The sequence below is a fragment of the Oryctolagus cuniculus genome, chromosome 16 (assembly GCF_964237555.1).
Source record: "Oryctolagus cuniculus chromosome 16, mOryCun1.1, whole genome shotgun sequence".
Lineage (NCBI taxonomy): Eukaryota > Metazoa > Chordata > Mammalia > Lagomorpha > Leporidae > Oryctolagus > Oryctolagus cuniculus.
Genome location: NC_091447.1, coordinates 30,731,260 through 30,745,700, shown reverse-complemented (window position 1 = coordinate 30,745,700; position 14,441 = coordinate 30,731,260). Strand labels below are relative to the sequence as shown.

The following is a 14,441-nucleotide window of genomic DNA, read 5'->3' as shown; positions in this document are numbered from 1 at the left end:
AACCGGGGTGCTGGCGCCACAGGAAGAGGATTAGCCAAGTGAGCCACAGTGCTGGCCATAATACACATTTTCTATTAATTTTTGATGATCTTGTGTGTTTTAACATTGTTGTGCAACTCTCCCCATGCTCCATCCCCAGAACATTCTCATCTTCTCAAACTGAAATTCTACCCCCTAAACGCTAACTCCCCATTCTTCTTTTCCTACCCCAAACTCCCAGACAACCATCAATGACTTTCTGGCTCCATGGCTTTGACTACCCTCACTATCTTACATACGAGGAATCCCTTAGGATTAAACTCTTGGTTAAGTCATAGTAATAACCACATGCTTGGGAGGAAAATCAAGTCATCCTGAGTTCCTAATATGGACTCAATATTATTTGTAATTTAATTAAGGTTGCTTGAAGGAAATCAAGCTCTAAATTTAAAATAAAAACAACCCCAAATGAGAAAAGAGAAATTTGACCACACAACATCAGAGCCACCAGGTCACTGGAAAGACAAAACATTGGGATAAGTACAAGTAGCAGCTGAACATCTTCAATCCTTCGATTATTGAAATCTGCATATATACCCCAAACGTTTCTCTTTTCTCCCCCTCTCATGCTGCATTCCTGTTAATGTGTGAAAACAGCACAACTTGAAGGAAATGTAATCCACATGTTTTGGTACATTTACACTTATATGCTCTTGAGACTATCAAAATGGCCTAACAATACATTTGCTGATAGCTTTTTTTAAAAGAAAATAGAATTTCAATTATAGACTTTTTAAAATATAAACTTAATGCTAAAGAGAGATAGGTTCAAAGTTTAAATTCTTTTTCTTTTTCTTTTTTTTTTTTTTTTTTTGACAGGCAGAGTTAGACAGTGAGAGAGACAGAGAGAAAGGTCTTCCTTCCGTTGGTTCACCCCCAAATGGCTGTTACGGCCAGCGCGCTGTGCCGATCCGAAGCCAGGAGCCAGGTGCTTCCTTCTGGTCTTCCATGCGGGTGCAGGGCCCAAGCACTTGGGCCATCCTCCACTGCACCCCCAGGCCACAGCAGAGTGCTGGCCAGGACAGAATCCAGCGCCTCAACTGGGACTAGAACCCGGTGTGCCAGTGCCGCAGGCAGAGGATTAGCCTAGTGAGCCGCGGCGCAGGCCAACAAAGTTTAAATTCTTGAAATCTAAACATTAAATAAATTTCCAAGCTGATCTTCAAACAAAATATTTTAAATACATTCTCAGTCTTTAAATGAAGGAACAATGCTGTAAGGTAAAAAACTCAGTAGTTGGCTCAACATTCTTTTTTGGCTCAGTTTTATAAAGTGCTCATTACGCACCATATTTAGAGAAGGACTTAACACATATTTGCTATGTTCTCTCCTTTCAAACTTCAATAATCCACTTCCATGATGCCATTAAAACTTATTCAGAAAGATGGGCAGATTGTGTCAATGTCAATATCCTGTTTATGATAGTACACTATATAAGTACTTACTCTTGTGAAAAAGTTGGAAAATGTACATAGCATCACTGGATTTTTTTTTCTTACAACTTCGGGAAAATCTACAAATATTTAAATAAAATGTTCAGAAATATTTTTAAGAATTTATTCAAAAATATTTGAAGTACAGAGGATTGAGTTTTTTCTTTAAATTGAAAGAATGAAAGGACTGATCTCATTTGAACAGGAAAGCAAAGCAGTGGAAGGTGAAGTGAGCTAATTAACGTCACATAGCAACTTGAAGGCCCAGCCAGATTCAGTGTTGAAGAGTTTATGAGTAACAAGCTTTGATAAGAGTACTCTTTAAATCTATGGTGGGGAGGTGGGAAGTACTTCTGCAGCTTTTTGTGGTTACATAACGCATCTTGGTGGTACTTGTACTTTATCACATACTCTCTTAAAATTCCCCAAATACCTTGCATTCACTTTGTAAATTTTTTAAACTTAATTATGATTAAGTTTTGGCTTAACTGTTTGGCAAACTTATGACTCCTGGAAATAAACTGGGTACAGAACTCTGAGGAACACCTTCCACAGACACAGGGTTCTGAGCAGGTGAGACTAAATAGACAGTGCACTTGAGAGGCACACAGTCCTCTGTGAATGAAATGAAATTGGGAAAGGACACAGTGGAGAAACATTCCAAGGGCCCTCAGGCTTCCCTTTCCATGTGACATCCTAGTCATACACAAAGGATGACCCTAGAGAAAAAAATGGCTGCTAATGTCATTGCCATATAAAGCTATGACATCATGAAGATGGGATTTCATTAAAGCTGATATATAATGGATCCATGGCTGAGGAAATAAACAACAAGGTACAAAGACCCTGCTCAGAGCTGAAACATCCTTCAGGTTGGGGGGTGATGTGAAAATGGGTTATTGCACTTGATTCATTGCTATGTTAAGATACCTGGAGGTTTTTACTTCACACCATTTACTACTTTTCCTTGACTTCCACCAATACCTCTTTTTCATATTAATACAGCCGTGTGTGCTTAGTCAAAACTGAGCCATGATCCTTTAAACAAAAAGAGCCTTGTTCCATTAATATTTTCTCTGGCTGAGTCTTCATAAGAATATGTCTTGGCATCTTAAGAGGTCATATTTTTTTAAAAAATGCTATGATATTCAGTCCAGTTGTCACCTTTTCCTGCACCAAAGAGTCCCTTCTTGGTGATAGTGGAGGAAAGCAAGGACATTCTTTCAGAGAGGGTGAAATGACTCTACACTCAGCCATGAAGTCAAGGTACCTCCTCCAGGCTGAAAGCCACTTGAAGGCAAAGATGCCTGCCACTTTCTGATTATCCAAGTTAACTCCACGACAGGAAATTTAAACTGGAAGATAAATGTAAGACCTTTGTACTTATTTTCACTTGTCCAATCAGTTTGAATGCTGGATTACATCTAATTAATTCATTCCCTAGAGACTCAACATAAACTTGATTCAGAAAGTCTTCTCCAGGTACCAAATGAAAGTGGGGTCAGATTATCAAAACAGGAATTCAAGAATCAATCACAAAAAATTCTGATCCACCTTCTAAGGCAGTTACAAAAATGCTGTGCCATCACTGAACCTTCTACTCTTCTCATGGCTTTTATTTTTGTTTTGATTTCTGTATTCAATTCAACATTCTGGGGTCCACAAGATTATTTCAAACATACCTCTAAACGCAAGGATCATTTTCACAGTGATACTTGAAAAAATGTTTCAAAAAGTATACAGGCCCAGTTACACATTCACTCGAAAAATTCTTCTGCACAGATACATTTTCCTGGCATTGATAACTTGCTCTGTACCCCAGTTCATTGATAGCTTACAGCTGATTTGCAAGAAGAGCTTCTTGTCTATTAGTCAGATTCCCTTATCAGGAAACCCATTAGACTGATGAGGGCATGTTGTAGAGGAACAACTGAGCTCTTGGCAACTTTCCCAGGCCCAACTAATAGGAACATGAATTCCCTGAGCATGAAAGCCCAGGTCTCACAAGATATTTCTTCCTCATGGCACAGATAAGCACAGTTGATGGAGATCCCTAAGTCGTTTCAATGACAGTAACTTGGCTCTCAGTGACTGAGGGGAAGACATTCCTGGGGATGCAATTCATGCCTCCTCTGCTTCCTCCCAGCTCTCCTAGGAAGGATGGTCACTGTGCTTTTCATTTCTCACTGAAAAGGAATAAACGTCTACCATGCAGCTTCACTGTAACAAGATTTGCAGGGAGGGCTGCAGACACTCAATGTCAAATCATCTGAGAATACAGTGATTGATTTCACTCTCGGTGCCCTGCCATGGGCCAGGGGTTTAATAACGCTAAAAATAATTGAGCACTTTGGGAAGTACTACAGCTAGTCCATTTGAAAACTCACTTCTCTGCCAGTTTTCTCTCATTCTGTTGACAGACTGTAGTGCCTTCCTTTCATCTCTTTCCTCTTTTTGCAGCTTAACCTGGTCCCTGAAGGAGTATGTTCTTTCTAGAAGATAGATTATGCACTACACACAACATGAAAACTTTACACACTTTTCCTGTTGTCTCCTGAAAGGTCTCTCTACCTGGAAGAAATAACTTATCTCACCTTTCATTTTCAAATTTGTTTTACTGAGAATTCCTTATGAGGACCAACATATTTAAACTTTATGGGGGGATAGAAGCTGAAACTCTGGTTTCTCTTAATTTTTCTTTTACCCCACTGAGGTTTGTGACAACTTTCCCCATTGCTGTTATCCATTATAGAAATTTAACTGCACTTTGAGGATATGTGATTTCAGAAACATTATCTAATTTTCCATGTAAAAAGAAGAAAAAAGCAAGAAGTAACAGCACAAGGAAAAGACTTATATAACATAAGAAAGATTTTTAACCACACAAAAGACAAGGTGGTCACTTCAGTTAACACTTATGCTTCAAACAGAAAACAAACCAAATAAGTAAGATAAGTATCTTGCAGATGGCTTCCACAGGTAGCCAGTCTGTTCATTAAAAAATGCATATGGCATCAATTTGTCACAAATCATGTTTTAATTGTATCTTATCTAATAGTTTGTATTCTAATCATAACCTGTAAAATGTTATTATTGCTGTAGAGTGTAATGGACTTTAGATGATAGCAGTTTTTCCTTCTAAAATCTTACAAAAGGCAGTTTAGATCATCATTTAAGACAGTCTTGTAAATCATTCAGAAATATAATATGTCAGATGGAAGTACATTCAAGTGTCTAAAAACTCACCTTAAAATCTAATCAATATTCCAATAAATTGTTTTATTAATTCATAGTGGTGGCTATTTTCCTATATCTAACACCTACTAGCTAAAAATCGCTACAGGTTCCAAATGTGAATATTAAAACTCTGTGAGGAGAACACTTAAGAAAAGCTTTATTTAAGAGAACTTGGACATGCTTTCTGAAAAGCCCAGATCCAGGGAGCAGCAGGCAAGGGTAATTCAATTTAGAATCCTTTTGCATGCATAGAAGCCTGCTTCTACCTCACAGGCCTGAAACCCTCAGTACTGAAACACTTCCCAGAAGTGCTGCTGGCATCAAATGATCACAGCACAGGTTCCTGGGGAAGCATCGGAAAGAAGTTATGGTGAGAAACTTTAGAGCTACATGTCAAGATCTATTTCAATGACATCCTTTGAAGCTGGAACTCAGCACCGGCTGTTTTAGCATCTACATAGGACAAGGAAGGGCATCATGCTCCACTATGGTGAAAAGGAAATATTATAAGAAGAAGATGCAAATCATGAATGGGTCAATGGAAACTGATAGTTCTTTGAAATATGGTAAGCTAAGTTAGGGTTTTCTACTGAAGTCACAAATAAGGTGATGTTTATATTAGTCACTCTTTTGTTGCAGAAATATATATTATAAAATTTAATGTGCCTTTAGATCTTCATACTGATTAAAGACAGTTTCTCATGAATTTCAGCTTAACAATCAGGGCATTATGAGTATTACAAAAGTCTTTAAGTGATGTAGAAATTTCTCCTAAAATCAGTCTGTGAGAATATCTGCTAAGATAGCTTTGATGCCCCTATCTAAGTTCCAAATTTAAGTCCACCTTCCCTCCTGAGACAGTAGGGGTCTCAGAGACTTTAGAATAGATAGTTTGGATTTTTAATTTGTTTTTAACTTGGTCATTGGCTCAATTTTAAATTATTTATTTTATTTACTTACTTATTTGAGAGGCAAAAAGTAGTGACAGAGAGAGAGAGAGAGAGAGAAAGTGAGAGAGAGAGAGCACACTATAGCCACTAGTTCACATTTCAAATGCTTGCGATAGAAAGGGCTGCAGCAGGCCAAAGCCAGGAGCCAGGAACTCAATACAGGTCTTACAGGGCCTAACTACTGAGCCATCACTGCTGCCTCCCAGGGTTTGCATGAGAAGGAAGCTATAGTCAGAAACCTGAGCCAGAACCAGACCAGATGCGTTCCACTATGGGATACAGGTGTTTTAACTGCTAGGCCCAACACTGCACCCAGCTCTACTTTAGGTCTCATTCATCTGACATCTGCTTCCCTATCCAGGGTAACCTTGCATCTGTGCCTTGTCTCCCATCTATTCCATGCAGCACTACTTTCTCAGCTTTCTAGCATACCACACACAGTCACTGTTCACACAGAGAGACCTTGTCTCAGTCCATACCCTGGTGCATACTTCCATAGCACCCGACTGTAGACATGGAAACACTTACCTCATTTTTTCACATCCTCACCTGCCTTCATTTGCAAACAGTAAGTCCACAAGGGACAGAGACTGTCAAACTATCTCATCAGAGCCTACATAATACGTAGAAAAGGGAAAGTTTAGTTAGTACAGTTGTGAGGGAAAGATATGTATTTGAAGTTTTAACACTCATCCAAGTTACATTAGTGAATTCTAAGCAAATTGATACATTAAACCCACAGTGCTGACACTAATATCACTAAACTAATAGTGAGTTCAAACAACAGTATGCTGTCACTGAGGATTCTTAGAACACCAGAATATTTAGACATGGCAAAGAGAGACATGATAGGTGTTCTCATTTATACACCCATTAATAGTTATTTTTTCTTCACCTCTCTTTGCCTTTAACTGTATAATAAACTTTAAATCCCAATGACAGAGTATTTTAATGAATAATATGTGAAAGAAAAACAATAGTATTAGCATAACTACAACTCACATTTAGACCTAATTCATGAACATTAACTGGTCTTCATGCTCTACCTATAAATGTAGAAATGCCATCTATATACACAACTGACATTTCTTCCTTAATTCTTTTTTTTTTTTTTTTTTTGAGAGAGAGAGAGAGACAGAGAGAAAGGTCTTCCTTTGCCGTTGGTTCACCCTCCAATGGTCACCATGGCTGGCGTGCTGCAACCGGCGCACCGCGCTGATCTGAAGCCAGGAGCCAGGTACTTCCTCCTGGTCTCCCATGCGGGTGCAGGGCCCAAGGACCTGGGCCATCCTCCACTGCACTCCCGGGCCACAGCAGAGAGCTGGATTGGAAGAGGAGCAACTGGGACAGAATCTGGCGCCCCGACCGGGACTAGAACCTTGTGTGCCAGCGCTGCAATGGAGGATTAGATAGGTGAGCCGCGGTGCCAGCCTTCCTTAATTCTTTAAGGAGGGGCTAGCATTGTGGCAACTGCCTTGAATGTTGGCATCCCATAGGAGTGCCAGTTTAAGTCCCAGCTGCTCCACTTCCAATCCAGTTCCCTGCTAATGTGCCTAGGAAAGCCGTGGAACATGGCCCAAGTACTTGGGTCCCTGCCACTTACATGGGAGACCAGGCTGAAGCTCCTGGTTCTTGAATTTGGCCTGGCCCAATCCCAGGCGGTTGCAGCCTTGTGTGGAGTGAACCAGCAGATAGAAGTACCTGTACTCTCGCTCCCTCTCTCTCTCTCTCTAACTCAGCCTTTCAAATAAATAATTTTTTTAAAAATCCCTTAAGGAAAAAGGTGATAGATGTTTGTAATACATATAAATTAATAAATGAGCTAGTTTAGATCATACTGGCTCTATTTCAATACGTGGAATAGTTAATACATGTTCAAACAATGTTTTAAAATAATTATTTTATTTAAGTAGCTAAAAGAGATTTTAAATAGGTAAATAATTTACTATCCCTGTTCAAAGTATGTTAAGCATGGTTGACAGGTACTTTTAAGGTATTAATCAATTAGCTCCTATATAGGAACTGTAATTTGAGGGAAAATTATGGGAATTTATATGTCTCCAAAGAAGGCAGAAAAATAACTGCTGCTCTTCAAGAGATGAAATTTCTAAGACCATGATAGAAAATGGTTTGGCTGGCGCCATGGCTCAACAGGTTCCGCCTGTGGCGCTGGCACCCCAGGTTCTAGTCCCGGTCGGGGTAACAGATTCTGTCTAGTTGCTCCTCTTCCAGTCCAGCTCTCTGTTGTGGCCCGGGAGTGCAGTGGAGGATGGCCCAGGTCCTAGGGCCCTGAACCCACATGGGAGACCAGGAGGAAGCACCTGGCTCCCGGCTTCGGATTGCCGGCCGCGGCGGCCATTGGAGGGTGAACCAACGGAAGGAAGACCTTTCTGTCTGTCTCTCTCTCTCTCTCACTGTCTAACTCTGCCTGTCAAAAAAAAAAAAAAAATGGTTTGGACAGATTAGGTCAGTATGTAGAAAACTCAACACAGGTCATAGAATTCTTTTTTTTTTTTTTTTTTTTTTTTTTGACAGGCAGAGTGGACAGTGAGAGAGAGAGACAGAGAGAAAGGTCTTCCTTTGCCGTTGGTTCACCCTCCAATGGCCGCCGCGGCCGGCGCACTGCGGCCGGCGCACCACGCTGATCCGATGGCAGGAGCCAGGAGCCAGGTGCTTTTCCTGGTCTCCCATGGGGTGCAGGGCCCAAGCACTTGGGCCATCCTCCACTGCACTCCCTGGCCACAGCAGAGGGCTGGCCTGGAAGAGGGGCAACCGGGACAGAATCCGGTGCCCCGACTGGGACTAGAACCCGGTGTGCCGGCGCCGCTAGGCGGAGGATTAGCCTAGTGAGCCGCGGCGCCGGCCAGGTCATAGAATTCTGTTAACTGATAACAAAGAACTTGGGGTGAGATGAAACCCATTGTGGTTTTTAATCTGCAATTTCCTGATTTATTTGCAATTTCCTGATGGCTAGTGATCCTGAGCATTTTTTTCATTAGTCTGTTACCCATCTGAATTCCATCTTTGGAAAAATTGCCTGTTCACCTCACCCCAATTAGAATGGCACTCATTATAGAAATTAATAAAACAAATAAATGATGGTGAGGATGTGGGGGAAAATGTTTTCTAACCTACTTTTGTGTCAATGCAAACTAATATAGTTATTGTGGAAGACAGTATGGAGAATTCTCAGAAAGCTATAATAGTTGTACCATATGACCCAGCCATCTCACTCCTGGGAATTTATCCAAATGAAATGAAAGCAGCATATGAAAGAGTTATCTGTACTGTGATGTTTATTGCAGCTCAGTTCATAATAGCTAAGATATGGAATCATATGTGTGTATGTATATATATATAGAGAGAGAGAGAGAGAGACACACTGTGGAATATTACTCAGTCATAAAAAAGAATGAAATCCTACCTTTCACAACAAAAATGGAGGCAACTGGAAACCATTATACTTAGTGAAATAAGCCAGTCCCCAAAAGACAAATACCACATGTTTTCCCTGATCTGTAGTGACTAGTAGAGTACAAAAAAATGATGGATAAGAGCAAAATTGACATTTTGAGAATTGATTACTGTTTATAGTGCTTGTCTATACTGTTGTAGAACAGTGTTTTTTAATTCTTATTATTTTTGAATTCTTAATTAGTGAAGGGATACTCATGATTATAAAATAAACTGAAAGTATGTCATTGCAAAAATTAAAAGAAAGAAAAAGAAGAGCAAGGGTGGTAGCATGGGCAGCATGGAAGATAGAGTGGGGTGCATCATTATGCTTCTAAATCTATATATATGAAGTATGTGACATTTTTTCACTTTATATAAATTTTTTTAAAAAATAAAAAACCCAACAACTCAATTCTACTTATTTAGTAGAATTTAATAATGTTAATGATTTCTTGTATAAATGGGCAGATGAAGACATATACACAGGGGCCTGCACTGTGGCATAGCAGGTAAAGCCTCTGCCTGCAGTGCCGGCATCCCATATGGGTGCTGGTTCGAGTTTCAGCTGCTCCACTTTCAATCCAGCTCTCTGCTATGGCTTGGGTAAGCGGCAGAAGATGGTCCAAGTGCTTGGGCCCTGGCACCGGTGTGGGAGACTGGGAAGAAGATCCTGGCTCCTGGCTTCGGATAGGCAGAGCTCCGGCCATTGAGGCCATCTAGGGAGTGAATTAGCAGATAGAAGACCTCTCTGTCTCTGTCTCTGTCTTTTTCTCTCTCTGCCTCTCCTTCTCTCTGTGTGTAACTCTTTCAAATAAATAAATAAATCTTTTATAAAAAGACATAAACATAGGAATATACATTTAATGACTTTAAAATGTGTCTCCACTAGATAACCAGAAAATAGCCTAAGAGTCACCTTTAACTTCACCCTGTTTCCTTGTTAGCAGATTTCTTCACTGAAGCATTATAGAAGAATCTGTTATTTCTATAGAACTATGAGGGCTCCAGTGGGGACCTTCCTCACAAAGAAAACTGTCATAGATAAATAAAATCAGTAAAATGTCCAATTCACTAAAAAATGTTTAATTAAATTACTGTTACATTCTCTTTGCCTTTAATATCTCCTGTTCTATCCAGGAGTCCTTTTACTAAGCTTCAATGAATGGGGAGATACAACAGCATCAATAAGGAGAACTGTCCTCCCCCTTTCATAGGCAATAAAGATGTGCTGATCTAAAGGAAACATGCAGATTACAATCAAGTAACCTAGACACCTCTACTTATCTCAAATCTGAATCATTTTATATTGATAATTATAAGGTAACAAGTGTAAGGTAAATAAATAGATGATATACCAAGCAAAAAAAATGCCTAATCTCTCTACTTGTTGAATATTATGGTCAGTGGTGAATTGAGCCTGTGATTATAGAGTAGATTAAAATTATGTCACTGCAAAAATTAAAGAAAAATAGTAAGGAAGGAAGCAGGGTGATAGAGGGGGGAGGGAGGAAAGTTGGTTATCTTCTTAGAACTGTACTCATGAAATCTGTTCTCTTTATATTAATAAAAATTAAAAACAAAAATAGAATTGTCCAAAGGGATATAGAAAAACAAGATTTCTGTAGAACTGAGAATTTTATTCTGGAAAATGAATTTTGTACCCTATAATTTATTCCTCCCTGTGGTCGTTCCCCTTAAAATATAAATGAAGTTTCTTCTAAGTGGAGTCTCAATCATTTCCCCAAACTTTTGGCTGTAGCCTAGAACTTTCTTAAGCAGAAGGTTTGCTGGTTTTACTCCAAAATCTCAAATGACACTGTGGTTTATGTTTGTATTCTTGTTCTTTAGCCATTTCCAAGAAAAGAACATAAGAGACACAGGGAATAAAACTGAGCCCAACCCAGTGAGTCAAGCCATCCAGACCTGCAACTGGAAACAGTCAGGCAACTGAGTCCTATCTTTGCCATCCATCTCCCAGCATTCTTCTTTGTTATACTACGTTATTATGGCAAAGTGACTTGACACATTCATAAATTAAAGTGAGAAAAAGTGTATTCTTCCTGTTTATGATTCTTTATTCATTATTATTATTAAAGTCAACCTACCCGTATCTTACTGGTTGACAGAATATTATATCTCATAAGTTCATTCTAGGCTAGTCACTGATTTACCTGCTTCCTTGCTATTAAGTTAACAATTGCGTTGACTTTCAAAGCCTATCCTCCAAATGCCTTTTCTCTAATGTGTTGGAGTCATCAATAACTATATGACTTCATCTGTAAACATGTGGGGTTAAATTAGGTCACTGACATATGAAATTTTCTTTATGGCCCACAATTCCAAGGAGAAATGTTGAGAGGACCATGGGTTGGAGGTGAGGAGGAGGAAAGCTAAATAATTAGGGTGTTGGACCTCTCTGTCAGCAAAGCAAACTCTGCTTTAATTCCTTTTAGATATTGAGACTTCATTTGGACTATCAGTTCCACTCTTAAAACTACTTAAAAACTCCTGGAGAAAATATTGATAGTCTTTTTAGGCTGCAGTCATTACATTATTACATTTCTTCTGATTGCTCCCTTTCCTTATCTTTCTGAGGGTGTTTCAAAAATTTTGTGGAAAAACGGAATGAAAAGATAAGTTTAATTTTATGTAAAAATTTAATTCCATTCATAATTTTTCATAATATGCATTTTTCATCAACTTTTCAAAGACCCCTTATATTACTGTGACCTTAATTTAAGAGGCTATTGCCTAAACTCCTATACTAACTAGACTACTTGCTTGTAGTTATGAATTCTATCATTTCACTGTCTTGCTCAAAATTAAAGTAAACCTAGCTCTAATGTGGGGCCTCAAGTTTCTGCCTATCTTTTCATTCCCATTTCCTGCCTTGTTTCCCTTAACTCTTTTCACACTGGCATAAAACACATTCACCACTTTCTAATTCAGAGTCTTCTCACATGCTAATCCCTCCTCTTGGAATGTTCTTCCACATTTCCTTCAAATATCAACTTGTTCCCACCCTTCACTCTGGGTTTGAAGTTTCTCAATGAGGCTTTCTCTGATCACTCAAACTACAGGAGGCCCTGCCTGCCTCCCATTATTCTCTGATTGTATGCTATTCTTTTCTTTGTACTTATGATTTACCATTATAGAAACATTTGTTGGTTGTTTATATGCTCTGACTTTCTACTAAGTATGAGCTCTATGTGATCATGGGCCACATTGGTTTAATTCTATATTCCCAGGCGCCAAAGCAATACCTTGCTCATAGCATATGTTTAATAATAAATGAATAAACAAATGATCTGCTTAGCTTTTATCAACATGTTCTTTTTTCACCATCTTTCCATACCATATATCATTTCCCTATGACGTATGATCCCTGCTATGCTTATATAGCTTGTTACCCTCCTTAATCTATGGATGATGTTCCTTAAATGCATATACATCAGAATTTTCTCTCAGCTTGCCTCAGTCATGGTACTTCCCTCTTCTTATTCTTTTTGCATGCCAGTGGTCATTATTTGGTCTGGTTTTTAGTGATTATCATCAGGCTGACTCCAAATATTAGGATTACAGTATGTTCAGAGTAGAGTTAACAATAGTATTATTCAACAAGTGAGATTAGACAGCTGTGGAAGAAATACTCCATGACATTTCAATGAGGTGACTGAGGAGTTTGGGGAACACCAGATTCCAAGAAAGGTGATCAGAAAAATAATGAAAAAAGTTTATATTAGCTAATTGCACTACCTTTTGATGGAAAAATAAATAAGTACATGGTTTGTGTATAGTTTAGAAAATAAAAACACAATGAATAAAAAAGTGGCATTTTTTTTTCATCAAAGCTCAGAAGGCCAAGATCTGACAAACAGTAATAGTACAATCACTAGGAAAATGATTGATCAAAAATTCTCAGAAAACTTTGAACTACCCAAGAGGGCACTCTGAGAGTTAGCATGAAACTATTGGCTCTGGAAAGAGAATTTTCTCTGGAAATGAAAAGCTGGCATTTTGGGTTAAGCAATGGTCTTTGGTGAGTTTGTTTGGTATGAGTCAACTTACAAAAATTCAATCTATTCTGGGTTTACTGAAAACGCTCCTTTCCTATTCAGAAACACCAAGATCCATATCCTAAACCACAATCCAGAAAGAATACACTCTGGCCCATGCAGTCCATGGCCTTTCTTGGCTGCCAATTCTATTTTGCCTGGTTTCCCTTCTCATTCTTGTATGAACCACACTTTATTAATATTTGCTATTATTATCTCTCTGTTGATGATTGCATAATGTACACTTATGAGTACACAAACACACAAAATGGAACAAGGAATAATGAGCATTCTGGTGCCCTGGGCAGAATAAAGATACAAACCTATGACCTCAGTTTACATTCTTCTGGGTGTGGCCCTAGAGTTTCCCTTTTATCCTATCTATAAATTGTGACAATGTCTTCACAGGTTGTTTGGGGGATGATCAGTTACTTGCTGTAGAAGGATGTGAAACAATGAATGAAGGAAAGAAAACAACAAAAATGTCCAAACCTGGAACTGAAATCTTCCCCACAGTTGGATGCTTCATCTCCATGATGAGGCCATTATGTAGCACCTTAAGAACAGAAAGAAAAATAATTTACAAAATAAAACCACCTTCTGTATCAAGGTATATAAATAGTCATTGATTTGAGTCAATAGTGATGGAAGATACAGCAAAACATAGCTCTTTAAAATTTTAATTGAAAGTAATGTCTCTTGTTAATGTTTTCATGTTAATGTTTGACTTCATCAAGAAAAAACAAAAAACTATAGAAGACTCAAGGACTAAAAAAATATTTGCTATAAAACCTTCCTACTCTTAAAAATGTTGTTAGTTCCTGAATATAGCAAATGATTTTCCCTTTTCATCTATATGTGCTCTTCTAATAATAGAGTTCAGTCTCTTCTTGCAATACCTCTCTTCAGAAATTAGCTAAGGTCAACTGCAGAAAGGCAGGGGTTGGGGGAGAACTAGAACATGGAATAGGGGAAATTGCTAAGGTGGTCCAAGGGCCCTTTGCACTCTATTCAGTGGAAGGTGGAGGAAATCCATTCAAAATGAAGGGTGAATCAAAATGTCCAGAAGGCCCAGTCACTGTTGCAGGTGGAAGAATTAACAATTGCTTCGAGGAGCAAAGGAATAGAGCCAAGTGACAAGGATCCAGGATGAGGCCCAGGTCAGGGGACTGAACAGAGAAACTGAAACAAAGGATATTTTGCATAGTAGTTAGGACCTTAGTCATAAGATTAGGCTTCAAATATAGGACCCCAGTACCCTGTAGTGTTAA

The 14,441-nt window shown here is 38.8% G+C and overlaps 1 protein-coding gene across 3 annotated transcripts in view; it reads right to left on the bottom strand.

Moving 5' to 3' along the window:
• SUGCT (succinyl-CoA:glutarate-CoA transferase) overlaps positions 1 to 14,441 on the bottom strand; it is an 825,030-nt gene that overhangs the window by 128,145 nt on the left and 682,444 nt on the right. For 2 of the 3 annotated variants that reach the window (XM_017344447.3, XM_008261668.4), the window contains exon 13: positions 13,663 to 13,726. In XM_017344447.3, the coding sequence (XP_017199936.2) occupies positions 13,663 to 13,726 (64 nt within the window). Of the gene's footprint in view, positions 1 to 1,340; positions 1,553 to 13,662; positions 13,727 to 14,441 lie in introns of those variants that run through there. The other variant, XM_051853314.2, reaches the window with a different exon arrangement.